This window comes from Gymnoscopelus braueri, assembly GCF_963280865.1.
Source record: "Gymnoscopelus braueri genome assembly, chromosome: 4".
Taxonomy (NCBI): Eukaryota; Metazoa; Chordata; class Actinopteri; order Myctophiformes; family Myctophidae; genus Gymnoscopelus; species Gymnoscopelus braueri.
The window spans coordinates 11,963,593-11,982,684 of record NC_137605.1 but is presented as its reverse complement, the minus strand read 5'-3'; the positions used below and the strand labels follow the sequence as shown (position 1 = coordinate 11,982,684).

Genomic DNA, 19,092 nt, shown 5'->3' with positions numbered 1-19,092 from the left:
GGATACACTGACCAGGTAGCTTGGTTTCTCTGGGAATTGATTTTAAATCAATCAATATCCTGTCAGATTTGATCAACTATAGCCATAAAGTGTTGTCTTCTAGAATGGCCTCATACGTATGTGAAAGAGGAACTGACCAGTGCTTGTGTTAACTAGTGGTCAACAACACCTTCGCGCAGACGCAAACACAGGGTGAAAAGTTACTATAACCATTCAAAACAAGTCGGTATAGTATTAGCTTTCTGTATGTCAAATGCTGTGTTGTTCATACTTTTTTTGGCAAATTTTTTATCAATGTTTGTGTCATTTTGCATCGTTGTTGTTTGCGTGATCCCACTACAGGCAATGTCCCTGCGAACGAACGCCTCACAGTGTGGAGGGGTGGTGGTCGAATTTGAGTCGGATGACTCGAGTGACACAAGAACCAGGCCGGCTAGGAGTATACCAGGTAACCTCCACTTGACCCGGAGTGACCCTTACAGTGCAGTAGTATAATGGTCTCTGTCGGGCGGAAACCTCATTATGTCCAAAACTGTTTACTTTTCAGGATTCAAACTCAAAAGTAGCAGATCTACAAGCTCAAAACGCGTCGCTTCGCGAGCTTGTAGATCTGCTACTTTTGAAGCTTTTTGTGTGACGCTGTAGTAAGATCAAGTAGGGCGAGTATTCTAACAAAAAAGTTTGAATATGGAGATAAGAAGTTTCTGCCCTGACAGCAACGATATGCAACGTTTATGAACTCTCTGCTTCTCAGATCCATGTTGAGAACATTTCCTCCTTAGGGTCTCCTCTCATCCACCATCAAAGGTCTTATCTTATCTTAGGTAAGAAGAATGCACTGGAGCAGCCCAGACAGTTGAAGCCTTGTCTTTAATGTAGCAGGGTGCAAGGCAGCAAAGGCAAAGACAATCTTCATCAGGTCGTGACCTGATGGAGATGTAATAATGATGAAACGTTGTCTTTCCTGCTCCAGTGCTTTCTTCCTACCTGCTACACTATATGTGTCTTGCTCCATGAGATGCACCGAACCAGCCTGATTTTGGCTTGAGGCGTGGTGGAACCTCCCCTTAATATTATCTTATCTTATCTTATCTGAACATTTCCTCCTTATAGGGTCTCCTCTCATCTACCTCAAAGGTCCCAAGTTTCTCATCTATGTCAGTGGAGCTCTGTCAATGTGGGTAAGACCATTTGATTTGATAGACAGACCAGCAATTGGTGGGGAAACGGCAGCACCTCATGCATATTCAACCTTATCTTCATCATTTATAATTGGTCCTCAGTAATGCTCATTATACGGTAGAGATGGCACCATTTCTGTCTGGTCACTCTGTGTCTCAGAGGAGGGCTGTGGACAGTTCAGAAACCTGCCTGTCAGTGACATCATTGGTGGTCATTTCAAGCAAGATTTCAAAGTAGTTATTTTTTTACTGATGCAAGAACAATGGCTTCTATTTCAGTGTGCTAACTTTCCAGGAAGAGATGTGGTTTCATTAGCTTGGAATCCCCACCAATGATAGTCTCACGTGGCCAGACAACTATTCCACAATCTCCGAATGTATGACAGAAGCATTTGAACATCGTGGGAGGCAACAGTCTGGCTCTAGAATAGGGTTGAGTACCGAGAACCGTTACCATACCAGAACCAGTACCACCACATACTGCCGATATAGTAGCATAGTAATGAATAGGTACCGTCTTGTAGTGCAGTGTAACTTGAGTGATGATTAAGCTGAACTAGAATCAGCACAAAGTAAGGCAGCACTGCAGTTTTTGTATCGGTTCTGGCACCATTTAGACACCGGCACTGATTTAAAAATACCGGTTTAGCACCGGTATCGGATAAAACCCAATTGATACTAGGCATGTAATGATTCACTCAACTCACGATGCGATTCGAATCACGATACAAAATGACCGAAAAATCTTTTTTTAATTATTCCTCTTACACAAAACCAATATTTTCTTCTCTTATTTTTATTTACAATACTTTGTTTTCTCTTATCCTCTTTTCAATACAGTTGCAAATGACTGAAAACTTTTTTTTTTAAATCAATTCTCTTACAAAGATCCTGTATTATTTTTGTATCCATGTCTCTGCTGTTTGCGTCACAATACATTTTTTATTAAATCGATTTAAATTGTCACCAGTTTGAATCTATTTCAATCGATTTATGATCAATCCTTATCGATAACCCATCCCTACTTGCGAGACTACACCGATGAGGTCCGGTTTCTGAGCTGTCCCCCAGCCCACCTCTGAGACGCAGAGCGAGCAGACAGGGTTAACCACAGGGCTGTGTGTTATTGAACTCTGTGACCCGTTGGACAGCACAGCACACGTGCCTTCCTTGCACAACAGAGCGTGATTGAATTTATTGTTGTTGTTGTTTTGGTAAAAAAAAAAACAGGGGGACCGCATGTGGCACTTTGCTATCTCTGTGTTTCTGATTGAGCTGTATGGCCGTAACCTCCTCTTGACCGCAGTGTTTGGCCTGGTAGTGGCCGGGTCAGTGCTCCTCCTGGGGGCTCTGATCGGCGACTGGGTCGACCGCAATCCTAGGAATAAAGGTAAGGCACCTTACAGGTTTCATTTACAACTCTAACATTGTAACATACAGTATTATAACTCTGCTGTCGGGCAGAAACCAACTCCAATATATTAACTTTTCAGGAAATAAAAATGAAACATGTTTTTAAAACGACACAATACTGCCTCATCAAAGTTGGTATTGTGACTTTATACATTGTTAGATACTTGCATTTGTCCTTATATTATCGTCACTTTACCCAACTCCAGCTTAAAGGGCAAGACCACTTTGGTAGAGGTTTGGGTTGTGTAGTGAAGCTGATTCAGACAATATAGAACATCACCAAACCCAGTACTGTTTATTTTTTTAATAAAAATGTCAACTTCCTGATGATTTTACTATTTGAAGTCCGGGTTTTCTTTCTAATAAAAATAGCAAAATCAACAGTAAGTTAACATTTTTATTTTTTTAAAAAAACAGTACTGGGTTTGATGATGTTCTATATTGTCTGAATCAACTTTGTTTACGTTCGTTTACATGCTAAAAGAGTGACTTTGAGAGCTGTTTTACTGTACAATGTAAGTCAATGAGGAGCATATTTTGAAGGATCAATTTCTAATCAATGGAGCAATTATTTTTTATTTCTTGTCCACCTTTGGAGTTACATCATGGCGAGGTAACTACACAACCCAGACCTCTACCAAAGTAGTCTTGCCCTTTAAGTGGAGTTTTGTGGAGATAGTTGTTTTGTCCATCATTGATTAGAATGACGAAGTCAGATGGAAACAAAACCTGAGTTGGAGTTAGGAGGTTTGACTGACAGTTTGAGGATCCAATGGAGTTAGGAGGTTTAGTCAGAAGTACTTTCTAATACTTTTCATTGGTTCAATATTTGTAAAACCCACACACCGGTGTAAAGGGTGTTCAATAGCACTGCTTTATTAAAGAAAGAAAAAAAGTTAAAATACAGAGATAGAAGGTTTGCGCCCGACAGCAACGATATGGTACATTGTAACATGGTATACATATGGTAGGGCACTGGGGTCCTCGGATCCCCAGGGGTCTTCAGCTAAATGATTGATAGTTATGAACCAAATGGATGATTATGAGTCTGTAACAAAAAAAGTGTCAACATGCTTGGATATGATTAATCTTTGTGCTGCTATTCATTGTACACTTAGTTGTCCATGTCTGTTCTTGTTTTATTTGATCATGCCTCACAGTTAGTTCTAACAGCACAATTATTACACAATCGCCTTATCGCAATAATTTGAGATAATCACAATTTCTTTGCATAATCGTCATAATCATTTCCAATGTTGAAAAAATTTCATATTTTCAAATATTTTCCAAAAATAGCAGAAATCTCCTCGCTTGTGCATCAGCAATTTTCTTTGTTTTAACATATCAAAGTATTAAATATCTCAGTAATTTCTTTGTATATTTAATGTATATATATATATATATATATATATATATATATATATATATATATATATATATATATATATATATATATATAGAGAGAGAGAATGCAAGACCTGTGCATTCTTTTTATTACGAAGCCTAAAAGGCAAACATAAATTACATTTGTATTCACTATGTTCAATGCCAAAAACTCAATTAAATCGTTAATCACAATTATTTGTGACAATTAATCGTCAACTTATATATTGTAATTGTGACAGCCCTACTCACCGTTCATTCAGAACATCTTGTCTGTTCTTGTTTTATTTGCTCATTCAGATACATTGTGTCTGTTCTTGTCTTACAGTAGTTGCTCATTCAGATACATTGTGTCTGTTCTTGTTCTAGTTGCTCACGCCTCACTGTTCATTCAGAACATCTCGGTAACGGTGTGTAGCATCGTCCTCATGCTGGTCTTCTCTTATAAACAATCCATTGAACTGATCTGGGACGGATGGCTGACTGTGAGTACAACTTAATCTAACAATCAGTGGATATTTTTTTTTGAAAACTGTTAGTTACTTTGTAGATGTTTTTAAATTGTGTAATGGGCCATTCAAGAGTATTTTTCACTTTGGTACTGTTACTGTAAGTATATTTTGATGCCAATACTTTTATACTAGTAACATTTTCAATACAGGCCTTTTACTGAGAGAGTATTTCTTTATTGTGGCCTTGCTTAGTATTTTACTTACTTACACCCCTGCTAACGATCACACCTGTGTCAGTCAATACTGTTGCTGCTGCCTGAGTCCTTGTTTGTCTCTAGCAGTTAGTAACATGTTGCATCATTTAAAACTCTCTGTTGTCACGTGTTAGTAACATGTTGCATCATAAAAACCTTTCTGTTGTCACGTGTTAGTAACATGTTGCATAATTTAAAACTATGTTGTCACGTGTTGCATCATTTAAAACTCTCTGTTGCCACGTGTTAGTAACATGTTGCATCATTTAAAACTCTCTGTTGCCACGTGTTAGTAACATGTTGCATCATTTAAAACTGTTGCCACATGTTAGTAACATGTTGCATCATTTAAAAATCTCTGTTGCCACGTATTAGTAACATGTTGCATCATTTAAAACTCTCTGTTGTCACATGTTAATAACATATTGCATCATTTAAAACTCTGTTGCCACATGTTAGTAACATGTTGCATCATTTAAAACTGTTGCCACATGTTAGTAACATGTTGCATCATTTAAAACTCTGTTGTCACGTGTTAGTGACATGTTGCATCATTTAAAACTCTCGTCACGTGTTAGTAACATGTTGCATCATTTAAAACTCTGTTGTCATGTGTTAGTAACATGTTGCATCATTTAAAACTCTCTGCTGTCACATGTTAATAACATGTTGCATCATTTAAAACTCTGTTGCCACATGTTAGTAACATGTTGCATCATTTAAAACTGTTGCCACATGTTAGTAACATGTTGCATCATTTAAAACTCTCTGTTGTCATGTGTTAGTAACATGTTGCATCATGTAAAACTCTGTTGTCACGTGTAGTAACATGTTGCATCATAAAAACCTTTCTGTTGTCACGTGTAGTAACATGTTGCATCATGTAAAAACTCACGCAAGGTGGTTTGTTATACGGTGGTGATCGTCCTGGCAGATGTGGCAAACCTTGCAAGCACAGCACTGACCATTGCCATTCAGAGGGACTGGATCGTGGTCATCACCGGCTACAACCGCGGACACCTCGCTGGTGAGAGTATTTTCTGTTTACTATAAAGAGCTGGAGAACACGGGAGACCCCTGTTACTGAACAAACACTATACTAGCAACCATTACTCTCAGAATGTAGAGCTTTAAAGGGATAGTTCACCCCCAAAATGTTTTTTTTTCCTATCGATTAGTCACCCCATGGAGACTTTAGATTTCATGGATATCTTTTTTTTTCTTTTTCGCATTCCTAAGCCAATATTTTGATGACCGGCAGCGGTTCCGGTAGGAGACACAAAGAGTGTCCTTTGTGTCTCCTACCGGAACCGCTGCCTTTGGTCATCAAATTATTGGCTTAGGAATGAGACAAAAACTAAAAAGTATCCATGAATTCAAGTCTCCATGGGGTGACTAATTGATAGAAAAAAAACATTTTTGTTTTAACCAAACACTACCACTTACAGCGCCTTTAATCAATGATGTTCAATACCCGAATAACAGAAACTGTTATTATAAACCATGCTATATATCATGACCCAGGCCACAATTGCATATCGGTATTGTTGGGCAGAAACCTCCTATCTTTATATTTTAACTTTTGAGTTTTTTTTTTCGTAAATGAACGCCCTACTTGAGATAATGCTACAGTGTCACTGAAAAGCATCAAAAGTAGCAGATACACGTTTGAGCTTGTAGATCTGCTACTTTTGCTATTTCTTTTATTTTGTTTTACCTGTAAAGTAACTGTTTCAGACATATGAGGTTTCCACCCGACAGAGACGATAATGAAAATCCCTCCAAAATAGCAGGGAATTACTAATGACTGTACTGGTTGGTTTCATGCTTCATACATGAAACCTTTTGTCATGGTTTGATTTGTCGTCATCATCATCAATAGGAATGAACGCCACCATGAGGCGGATCGATCAGGTGACCAACATCCTGGCCCCGCTGGCGGTGGGACAGGTCATGACCCTGGCCTCCAACGTGGTGGGCTGTGGCTTCATCCTGGGCTGGAACCTGGTGTCTCTCATCGTGGAGTTCATCTTCCTGTCCCGGGTGTACCGCATCGTCCCGGCCCTGTCCGTCAAGCCGCCCGCCTTGGAGGACGACCAGGAGCGTGTGGCGCCGTCGAGCAGGGAGAGGAACGTTCGCCCACAAGGTGCGGAGGTGTTGACTCACTGTACTGGATGCTAAGAGTAGAGGTTTTGGGCCAAATACAGGCTTATAAAAAATGGTTAATGGTGCATTTACAGTATAGCTCCTTCATCCAAAGTGCTTTACAACAGTGGTTCTCAAACGTTTTCATGTCAAGGACCCCCAAAATGATATGTATTTGGCCGCGGACCCTCATGTTAAAATATGTTGTTCAGGGACCCCCCCAGAAGAAAAGATTTGAGTTAAAAATGTTCGCTTTAAAAAAGATTATATGCAAAGATTTGCACACATTTTCATGATTTAAAAAAGAATAGCAGATCTACAAGCTCATAGCGCGGCACTCTGTGCCGCGCTATGAGCTTGTAGATCTGCTATTTTTGAATAGCCAAAGTATAAAAGGTTAAAGTGGTTAAAATTATTTGTGATGCTATATTGCTGGGGACCCCCTGGAACCCCCCCAAGGACCCCTGGGGCCCCACTTTGAGAACCAATGCTTTACAATGTGCATTATATTCATCCGATCACACACACATTCATCACTCATTAACCACTTAGATCCTCTGTACTTAGTAAAACAAACCTGCGTTGCACTGTACTTGGTGCGTTCTTTTCCAAACATAGCCAATCTACAAGCTCACAGTTAGCTTGTATGATCGGCTATTTTTGGCGAATATTCCCCTCCAGAATAGAGATGCTTGGGTTCAAGTGGTTAAATGTCAAATGTAAAGTTGTTTTCAGTCTGTCCAAATGGAAACCGATGTTCTCTCACGTTTTCCTCATGACATACAGTACTGCAGCTTATAGGGGGAAAGATTTACCATCATATGACATAAATATAAGGTGGTGTCGTGGATGAAAACAGTACATTTCAGGGGTGCCCTGACTAAGCCAAAACCGCTCATGAACCACTGGTATACATACCGCTTAGCGCTGACCAGTGGTGGAAAAAGTATTACATTTTTTTAAGTGAAAGTATCAATACTGCAATGTAGAAATACTCTTGTTACAAGTAAAAGCCCAGAATTAGTAGAAAAAGTAGAAAACATTTAAATACTAATAATAAGTACTTAGTTACTTTACACCACTGGCACACTGACTGATCCTCCTCTTCTCTTCTCCCCCCTCCCTCAGAGAGAGACGAGGACAGCAGGGAGGAGGTGGTCCCGGGCCTGGCCGAGGACCACTGTGACATGAGCCTGCACCTGAAGGAGATCACCAACCTGCCGCTGTGCTTCCAGAGGTTCCGCTGGCTGCTCAGCACCTGCAAGGACGGCTGGAGCGCCTACTACCGCCAGCCCGTCTTCCTGGCCGGCATGGGCCTGGCCTTCCTCTACACCACCGTGCTGGGCTTCGACTGCATCACCACGGGCTACGCCTACACGCAGGTACAGGGACGTTGACTTAGTGAAACCGCAATTTAAAACATACTGGGAGTAGAGTTATCGACAGGCCCTAACTGGGCCCTAACTGGGCCCGGCCCGAACAATTACCATAATTGTAGGCCCGAAAACCCCCAAATGTCCTCAAAGTCACGCATTCAACAAGCTTTGAACTGAGCAGATTGGACCTTCCGTTCCAGAGATAATAAATGTAGAACTGAAAATGCTATTTTGTAATACCGTTGAAGAGCCTTGCAGACAAAGTTCCCGCAGCTTACATGTATAAGAGATGTACTTTTTGTTTATTTTTTATTATTTTGTATGTATTATTTTGGTGCAGCAGTATTTGGCAACGGTATTATTTGTGTTTCCAAAGGCAAAACCTTTAAAAACTAAATAAGCCAACAAAAGAAAATGTTGTGGGGAAAATATAATGAAACGATATGTACCGTGTGATTTTACACATTTTGTGAACTGTGATTATGTCTGATCCAGTGTTGATTTTTACAGCAAATTTCGATTTAGTGTTAGTCATAGTCTTTTGAATACAATTCAATTCATTTTCATTAATTCAAAATGTAGTTTTAGTCATATTTTAGTCACCTAAAATGTTTTAGTTTTTGTCAAATCTTAGTCGAATATATCATAAGATTTTAGCCGACTAAATCGACTGTACAGCTGATTTAGTCGACTATCATGTATTTTGGCGGTGTCTTGATGGTGTCATAATGGCTGATTTTACACTTGGTAGCATGCTGAAAATAGCAGATCTACAAGCTCACAACGCGTCGCAGCGTGACACATTGTGAGCTTCTACATCTGCTATTTTCAGAGCGCAACAGCCGAGCGCAACCAAACATAAAATGACTTGTCTTTTAGTTCTACTGGATCTCTTCTCCACTCCCCAACATTTTAGTCCAGTTTTTATCGGTTGACAAAATTGTCAGTATAGTCATAGTTTTATTCATCGTAGCTTAGTTTTTATTTTGTTTTCGTCAGTGATAAAAGGTAGTCGACGAACATTTTTCCTCAAAGTTTTAGTCGACGAAATCAACACTGTATCTGATCATTACATCATCCCTCCCCCACGCCCCGCAGGGCATCAGCGGCTCCCTGCTCAGCCTGCTGATGGGCGTGTCGGCCATCACGGGCCTCATGGGCACCGTGATGTTCACCAAGCTGAGGAAGGCGTACGGCCTGGTCAACACGGGCATCATCTCCAGCTGCCTGCACCTGGGCTGCCTGCTGCTGTGCGTGTGCTCCGTGTTCGCCCCGGGCAGCCCCATGGACCTCAGCCTGCTCGTGCCCGGCGCCGACGCCAACTCCTCCTCCTCCTCCTCGGCGGAGATGGCGGGCGGCCAGAGGCAGAAGCACACCTACCCGTTCATGGTGGGCATCAGCCAGCCGCTGCTGCCCGACCGCTCCTCCATCCACTGGACCAACAACACGGTGCTGTTCGACAACGTGCCCGTCAGCACCACGCCCGAGTCCTACATCTCCATCATCCTGCTGTTCCTGGGCGTCATCACGGCACGCGTCGGTGAGTAGAGACGTAGATGTAGGCGTACCGTACCGTACGCCAGTGGCTCTCGCACTTCTTCATGTCAAAGACCACCCAAAATGATATGTATTTGGATGCGGACCCCTCTATCTCAAAATATTTAGTTCCAGGGATGAAGCAAAGATTTGAGTTAAAAATATATATATATATATTCAAAGATTTGAACACATTTTCACGATTAAAAAAAAATAGCAGATCTACAAGCTCATAGCGCGGCACCCGTGCTATGAGCTTGTAGATCTGCTATTTTTGAATAGCCAAAGTATAAAATCTGGTAAAGTGGTTAAAATGATTGTGAAGCTATATTAACTAATTTAGCTGGGGACCCCCTGGTATCCCCCTCAAGGACCCCTGGGGAGTAGTAACATTGTATATCATTGCTGGCGAGCAGAAACCTCTTATCTCCATATTTTACACTTTTTGTGTTTTTTCTTAAATTAACGCTCGTACTTGATCATACCACAGCGTCACACAAAAGCATCAGAAGTAGCAGATCTACAAGCTTCGAGCTGGGCGATCTGCTACTTTTGCATTTGAACCCTGAAAGTAAGAGTTTTGGACACCCTACTGTAGCGGTTTGCTGGGGTAACTGCCGGGGTGCCAGTCAGAGTCCCAGTCTGACAAAAAGGGTTAAATAATAATACCACCAACAACCGTACAAGGGATTGACAAAATATGATTTTGTCTTACCATATATTTATCAACCCCTAAAACAAACAATAAACACACAATACCATAGAAAATCATAAAGAAAATACACACACACAGAGTACTTGGTTTGCCAACAGTGTATTCACTTATTTCCCCACAAACCCCCAGTCAGTGTTCAGCACAAATATCACAGATCCACAAGGCACAAGGTAATGTTCAGATACAGACGCCACAGAAACGGATCAAACGAACGTTCAATGACGCAACCCTGTAGCACAGATCAAAACGAATGTTCCTCAAATGTCCACCTCCGCAATAAAAGAAACAAGCAACAAGTCAGTCAAACGTCATGTCACTGTCAGTCACTCACGGTCAGGAGGACGCTGTGAATCTCCTTACAGAGTAGTGGTGATGTAGGTCGGTTCCCTCATCACTTAACATCTCGCGGAGAATTCACTGTAGCGTTGACGGCGGCCGTCATAAACCGGCGTTACCTCCCGTAACGAGGACTGGAACAGAGGACACCACAGCCGCAGCGCTTCGACGGGCAGACGACGGGCAGACACGTCCCCGATCGCGTCGATGACAGCGCAGCGTGGGCTACAAACAAACGGACTGTTTCGCGGGCCAGAGGTAGGCTACTAATGTGAGAGGAACTCAGGGAAGTGAACGACACCCCCCGTGTTTGACAAGAGCCGGCTCATAGTGCTCGCGCTCTTCCCTTTGATTCATTCATAGTTTCCTGGAGAGGCGTGGGAACGGGTGACGTAGGGAGCAGCGTTAAAGGCGCAGATCGCCACACTCCCCCCCCCTTGGAGAAAAGCTGCAAGCGATCAGAGGTTGAGTTCCTCCTCTTCCGTCTTCGTCCTCGCTGTCCGAGCTTTCTATCTGGGAACGGATTTTTCCAGAGGCCGTTGGGCTGTTGGGGAAACCCAAAAAGTCCTCTTCATCACTTTCCTCATCAAAGATTGCCTGGACCCGCTCTCTCTCCAACTTATCCAACTCTACTGCCGTGGGATAACAGGGCTTCAAGCGTGCTACATGCACCACCTTCCTGTTCTCCCCAGTGTCCTCCAGGACGACGTCAAAGTTGACAGGGCCAACCTGGGTAACAACGCGGTAGGGCCCTAGCCACTTGGGAGCCAACTTTGCAGCAAAGGACTTCTCTGCTTTAGAAAGTGGATGGGAACGCAGCCATACCCTGTCCCTCTCCTGGAACTGTTGATCCCGGCGCTTTTTATCATAGTTGCGTTTTTGTCTGATTCTGCTTTTTGTGAGGTTTTCCTGGGCAAAAGTAGTGAGGTCCTGAAGCTTGCTTATGGTTTTGTAGGTTGAGGAGTCAGGGGTGGCATCCCTGGGTTGGAGTAGGGCCTCTGCTGGTCCTCGGAGAGCTCGTCCGAGGTTCAGTTCTGCAGGGGTGACTCCCGTGGCTTCATGTACCGCTGAATTGAGAGCAAACCGGAATTCGGGTAGATGTTTGTCCCAGAGCTTGTGATTCTCTCCTACATAGGAGGCGATCATGGTTTTCAAGGTCCGATTTACTCTCTCCGTCATGTTGGTTTGGGGATGGTAGGCTGAGGTTCGTTTGTGTTTCAGGCTCCATTGGTCACAGGTGGTTTTGAACAGTGAGGAGACGAACTGGCATCCCTGGTCCGAAAGAATGTAATTCGGGACCCCCCATCTGGTGAGGATCTCCTGGGTGAGTATTCGGGATACGGTCTCTGCGGTGGCTTTGCGAAGGGGAAATAATTCAACCCATCGGGTGTAGTAATCCACAAATACCAACAGGTAGACATTGCCCTTGGAACTCCTAGGGAAGGGTCCCATCAAATCCACACCCAGCATCTCCCAAGGGTGGTTCACGACTGTCTGCTGCAGCTTTCCGGCGACCTTGCGACTCTCGGGTTTGTACCTTTGACACACTTGACAATTTTGTACGGAAGTCTGGACATCCAAGCTCATTCGAGGCCAATAGACAAGAGCTTGCAACCTCTTGTAGGTTTTGTACCTGCCAAGGTGTCCAGCCAGCGGGTCCTCATGGATCATCTGCAACAGCTGCGGTCGGAGACTCTCAGGTATGAGGACTTGATAAGTGGTCTTATGAGGCAGTTGTAGCACTCGGTACACCTTGTCCTCCAAGATGGTGTACTTTGCGGTTTCTGATAACGTGACTTCCCCCTCGTCCATCACTGTCTGATACAACCGCTGGCAGTCTGCATCCTCCTGTTGAGCTTTCCATATTTGCTCATCTGAGATGGGCAGATCCTTTCCCCCCTCCGCTTTGACTGACAGCAGGGTGGCACAGACCGGTGGCAAGCAGGTGGTTGGGATGAAATCATATGGGGCTCTGGATAAGGCATCCGGTACAATGTTGTACTTGCCTTTCCGGTACTCCACCGTGAAAGTGAACTCCTGCAACCGGAGGGCCCACCGGGTGAGACGTGCATTGGACCTCTGGCTCTTCATCACCCATAGCAACGCTGCATGGTCTGTGACGACCGTGAAGAACCTTCCATCCAGGTAATACCGCCACCTTTCCAGAGCCCACACCACAGCCAAGCACTCCTTTTCAGTAGCTGAATAGTTGCGCTCTGCGCTGTTAAGGCTCCTGCTGCCGTATGCCAGGACCTCTTCTGTGCCAAGCCCAGTTTTCTGAGCTAGCACCGCTCCAAGGCCGACGTCACTGGCATCGGTATACACAACAAAAGGGAAGTCAAAGTTAGGATGCCCTAGGATGGGTGGGGAGACCAGACACTTCCGCAGGAGGTCAAAAGCAGCTTGGCACTCCGGTGTCCACTTGAACTTCACTCCTTTGCGCTTTAAAGCATTCAGGGGTTCTGCCAGTTGGGAGAAGTTCGGGACGTAACGATGATACCAGCCCGACATTCCAAGGAACCGCTGAACGCCCTTGATGTTAGTTGGCACCGGGAACTCGTCCACAGCCCTGGTTTTGTCTGGGTCTACCTGAATGCCTGCCGCCGACACCATGTGACCCAGGAACTTGAGGGAAGTTTGGAAGAAATTGCATTTCTTCATGCTGACAGTCAACTTTGCCTCCCTGAGCTTCTGGAACACTCGCTGAAGGTCACAGAAGTGCTGCTCCCAAGAGGATGAGTAGACAATGATGTCATCCAAATACACAAAGCAAATTTTCCCTTTCAGCTCTCCCAAGGTGATTTCCATCAATCTCTGAAAGGTTGCTGGTGCGTTTTTGAGGCCGAAGGGCATTACTTTGAATTCATACAGGCCAAAGGGACAGGTGAAGGCGGTTTTGTCCTTGCTGCTCTCATCCATCAGGCACTGCCAGTAGCCACTTTGTAGGTCGATGGTTGAGAAAACCCCAGAGCCTGCCAGTGAGTCCAAGATCTCCTGTATGGTGGGGAGAGGGTAGGCATCGGTGTGTGACACTGCGTTGAGCTTAATGTAATTCACACAAAACCTGATTTTCCCATCTTTTTTTGGAATGAGGACCACCGGAGACGCCCAAGCTGAAGAGGAGGGTTCAATGACGTCGGCTGATAGCATTTCATCGACTAGCTCCTTCATCACCTTCATTTTCGCAGGGGAGACCCGGTAAGACTTCTGTTTGATGGGCATGTCCTGGGTAAGGAAGATTTTGTGTTTGAGCACATTTGTTTGGCCCAGTGTAGAGGTGCACACATCCGCATTGCTCTGTAACACTTCCAATAACCGCTTCCTCCCGTTACCATCCAGCTGAGCTTTCTCCACGGCGTTCTCCCACAGCTCTGCGTCCCGAGAGGGAGGAGTGACCCGAGTGGTACTGCGGGGGTCAATAGCCGAGTACCAGGACAGCACGCTCTTCTTCTTGTTTTTTTCACCCGGCAGTCTGAGATTCTCCTCTGTAGCCGCCGTCTCCTCTTCAAAGCTGTACTTTTCCTCTGCTTTGTTCCTGAACCAGTATGAGCCCTGTCCTACATCCATTTGCAGGCCACTGATGCTCAGAAAGTCCAAACCAAGAACTGCAGGGAATGCCAGGCTTTGCGATGGAAGCACTACCACTGGAAGAGCGCAGGTATGATTATGTAAATCCACTACCACATGCTGCCATCCCAAAGGCCATCTTTCTCCTCCATCAGCCAAATAAAGGGCCTTTCCATCCCAGGGATGTAATTCCTTGTCCTTCTCTTTAATGGCCCACCACAACTCTTCATTCACAAGCGTAAAGGATGAACCAGAATCCACTATAGCCCTGACTCTCACAGCGCCCAGGGTTATGGCGACTGAAAGTTGGCGAGGGAGAGGTCTGGAGTTGAACGGGAAATTTTTCTTCCCTGGCTGTTGATTTGACACTGCGGTCATTATCGGATTGCTGCTGGTGGATGGCTCAGATGGAGATGGGGATTGATAGTTGGATTTTAAATTTTTTCCTTTATTGGCCCCAAAGTGTGGACAACTATGGGGGGAATGAGAACCTTTACATCGCCAGCAGTATAGTGGAGCCGATCTTTCCGCTGCCGGGCTGCCAGATATTTGCGGGGTGGGGTTAGTTGTCCCTGTAGTTTGAGGCCTGTTGTTGGCAGGGTTGTGTTTCCTGGCTGCCTCTTGGTGCCCCTGCTTCTCCCGGTCCTTCTCCAGTTGCTGACCCAACCTCACCAGAGCATCCACTGTCTTGACTCCACTGCTTCTCAACTGACTTGCCAGAGATGGGTGTATGTTTTTAAATATCAGCTGGATGACCTTTGCCTCCGTAATCTCTGGTTTCCACCGACGGCAGAGTGCTCTATACATATAAGTGAAGTCTCGGATGCCTTCACCCTCTCCCTGCACTCTTGTCCGGATGCGTTCCTCCAGCTCATCCATGTAGTCCTCCGAGAGGAATGCTGACAGGAAGTTGTGTTCAAACTCCTTCCATGTCGACGTCTCCAGCCTGACCACGTCCCACCAGTCTCGGGCTGTGCCAAACAGGACGTTCCGCAGGGTGGCCAGCAGCTCCTCATCTGAAAGCGGATTCAAGGCCAGATAATCTCGACACTGTCCCAGGTAGGTGAGAGGATCTGTCTCGTCTCCCATCTTCCCAAAAGATGGAAATTGTAACTTGATTGGGCTTTTTTTCACTCTTCCCCCCAAGGCCCCCTGGATAGGAGAGCCCATGTGAGATGTAAATGGCTCGGAACCATGAGCAGCGTGCATGGTGGAGTGCAGTCCCAGCCGGGCATCATCCTTTGGCCCTGCTGAAGGTAGGGAGGTGGGAGGGGGTATAGATTGAATAGCGGTACTTTGCCCTGCTGGTGGTGGTATAGAGGGTTGTGGAGCTTGGAGGGTGTGTTCCTTAATGGTGGTAACTTCCTCAACCATACTGTGCAATAAAACATGACATGTTGTTATGTCTTGCTGCAGGTGAGTGACAATGTTAGCCATCGGAGTCATGACCTTGCTGATGTCCTTGAGCATCTCTGTATGATGCTGGTGAAGCCTCCACTTGATGGTGTCCACGAACTGTGTCCTCAGATATTCCGCATAATCTTTAATTTGCCTCTGCATTTGTTGCTCTCCTTGTTCCTGTCTCCCAATCAAATCCTCTTTTAGATCCGACAGGTTTTCCTTCATTTTCTGCCTCGCTGCTTGTTGCTCCCTTTCCACATCCTGAAGTGTGTCCATGATTTTGTCTTGCCCCTTTTCCAGATTATTGAACCTGTGTTTGAACTGATCATACTGGTTTAGTGGTTGTATTGGGGCCGCGAGAGGTTCCGCCTCAATTAGATCCATTGCTACATCAGACCAGTTTGTGCTCTCAGCCTGTGGAGACTGCTCTGCTGGAGTTGAATTATTCACCACTTCCTCCTCAACGACACCAGGGGGAACCAGCTCTCCATGATCTGACTCCACCCTGTGTTCCTCAGCCTGTTCACTGAGATCCAGAGAATTGAGCAATCTTTCCACCATTCCCTTCATCATTTTGAGTGAAATTGTGTCCCGTTTTTTTTTTTTTTTTTTTTTAATTTATTAGTGGGGTTTTCCCTGTGTATCCCAAAGCTTTCCTTTGTTTATTTGTTTGGTTGTTTGATTGTTTGATTGTTTGACTGTTGAATAAACGCAGTATGTTACTCCGAAATTAAACAAACCGGGGTTACCTTCGTAACCTCGAGTTTTCCTCCAGTGTGTGTTTTCCTTTAAGACCAAGCCAGGGTGAGGATTCCTTGGTTTATTGTGTGCACACGTTTTGTTTGTTTCCTTTTCCCGTGCTTTAAGTCTGGGGTGCCACTTTTTATGTAGCGGTTTGCTGGGGTAACTGCCGGGGTGCCAGTCAGAGTCCCAGTCTGACAAAAAGGGTTAAATAATAATACCACCAACAACCGTACAAGGGATTGACAAAATATGATTTTGTCTTACCATATATTTATCAACCCCTAAAACAAACAATAAACACACAATACCATAGAAAATCATAAAGAAAATACACACACACAGAGTACTTGGTTTGCCAACAGTGTATTCACTTATTTCCCCACAAACCCCCAGTCAGTGTTCAGCACAAATATCACAGATCCACAAGGCACAAGGTAATGTTCAGATACAGACGCCACAGAAACGGATCAAACGAACGTTCAATGACGCAACCCTGTAGCACAGATCAAAACGAATGTTCCTCAAATGTCCACCTCCGCAATAAAAGAAACAAGCAACAAGTCAGTCAAACGTCATGTCACTGTCAGTCACTCACGGTCAGGAGGACGCTGTGAATCTCCTTACAGAGTAGTGGTGATGTAGGTCGGTTCCCTCATCACTTAACATCTCGCGGAGAATTCACTGTAGCGTTGACGGCGGCCGTCATAAACCGGCGTTACCTCCCGTAACGAGGACTGGAACAGAGGACACCACAGCCGCAGCGCTTCGACGGGCAGACGACGGGCAGACACGTCCCCGATCGCGTCGATGACAGCGCAGCGTGGGCTACAAACAAACGGACTGTTTCGCGGGCCAGAGGTAGGCTACTAATGTGAGAGGAACTCAGGGAAGTGAACGACACCCCCCGTGTTTGACAAGAGCCGGCTCATAGTGCTCGCGCTCTTCCCTTTGATTCATTCATAGTTTCCTGGAGAGGCGTGGGAACGGGTGACGTAGGGAGCAGCGTTAAAGGCGCAGATCGCCACACTACAGAGACGACGTGGATCAGCTATGTTGTACTAATAGAGGGAATGATACAGTATTCCCTCTTTACTCTGATGTCTTCAATGAAATGGAGAGCTTAAAGGAGAAGTTCACCCAAAAATGACTTATTTTCTACCAATTACACAACCCATGAAGCATTGAATTCATGCAGATATTTTTTTGTTTTTATCGCATTCCTAAGCCAATAAACTAATGTACTATCCCTTTAAGAACCTTCACTGATTGGTCAACTGATTCCAAAAGTAACGATTCCCTTACACACGGTTAATGAAACAAGAACAAGAGTCTATAAAAGCCCCACTAGCAGACCCAACCGAGGTTGGCCCTAGAGGAAAGGTCACGGGGTGACCAAAATCAGTGGAGGTCGTCTTCTGGTGAGGACGTTGCACAGCAAATCCCATGGCAATACAAACAAAAGTTTGTTTTTTTAGATATCTTGAGCAGAATTCAAACCGAGGAATTGGCAGTTTCCATCCTTTCATCCTAGTGTATGACGGAGGACAATTTCACGATAAAAATATAAAAAATAAAGTAATAAATATCCGCGATACGATTATTAATTATTATTAAAACTAGACAAAAACGAAAACATTTCAGATGACCTAAATATGACTAAAACTAAATCAAAATTTGCTGTCAAAATCAACACTGACGTTATGTGTACCTGCTGTGTGTGTGTGTGTGTTCCAGGCCTGTGGTCCTTCGACCTGACGGTGACTCAGCTGCTGCAGGAGAACATCTGCGAGTCGGAGCGGGGCGTGGTCAACGGCGTCCAGAGCTCCATGAACTACCTGATGGACCTGCTGCACTTCATCATGGTCATCTCCGCCCCGCAGCCGCAGCACTTCGGCATCCTGGTCATCATCTCCGTCTTGTTCATCACCACGGGCCACACCATGTACTTCCTGTACGCGCGCAAAGCCAAGAGAAAACACCGCCTGGACACGTAAGAGGAGGAGGCGTAGCGGCGTGAGCAATGTGAACCTCAGTGTGCACCGAGTCCCAGTCCACTCTGCGCCTGTGAAAAACGAGTCGTCTCTCTCTCCCGTTCCTCCGGCAGTGTCAGTGCTAAGCTACCCCCCCCACTCCCCCCCCCCCCCCCCCCCCCATCCGGCCATTCATCCCTGCACAAAACACAGCGAGCCTCTGTCCTCCCCTTGGATGCTCCTTAAACGTCCTGCAGCCGGCCAAACGCCACAACTCAGGTGAAACCGGAGTGAGAGATACCCACCACACCCCCTCCATATATACAAGTTGATGTGGCCGAAGCAGCAGAAGATGCAGTTTCCACTCCCTCCGTTACACGAGATGTGTCCTATAATCTCAGGCCGCGAAACGGGGAATGCGCAAAATCGTGCCCGAGGCACCGGTGCAACGCCTTTTCTTCTTTTTTGCAAACCCCCACAGGATTACTGCAAGAGCTCCTCAACACAGCAGTCGACTCGACCGTTACAGTAACTCACACACAGCTTTTATTTCCGGCCGGGAAGGGCGGACGGATGATGGGATTTGAGGGATTTTATTTATTTATTCATTTATTTTTGT

At 45.0% G+C, this 19,092-nt stretch overlaps 1 protein-coding gene across 2 annotated transcripts; it reads left to right on the top strand.

The window, feature by feature from the left end:
• Positions 1–345: 345 nt before the first annotated feature.
• On the top strand, positions 346–18,501 carry LOC308083725 (ferroportin; the record flags this gene model as incomplete). 2 transcript variants are annotated; one of them, XM_080426047.1, is made up of 9 exons in its annotated part: positions 346–448; positions 1,114–1,181; positions 2,412–2,571; positions 4,347–4,462; positions 5,584–5,710; positions 6,566–6,829; positions 7,957–8,210; positions 9,303–9,744; positions 18,238–18,501. In XM_080426047.1, 9 exons carry the CDS (start codon positions 346–348, stop codon positions 18,495–18,497), a joined length of 1,794 nt encoding a protein of 597 aa, XP_080282173.1. In that variant the 3' UTR covers positions 18,498–18,501. The 2 variants fall into 2 exon arrangements, with proteins under 2 accessions (XP_080282173.1, XP_080282174.1); XM_080426048.1 differs by having other exon boundaries at positions 383–448; positions 1,114–1,177.
• Between the last annotated feature and the right edge of the window lie 591 nt (positions 18,502–19,092).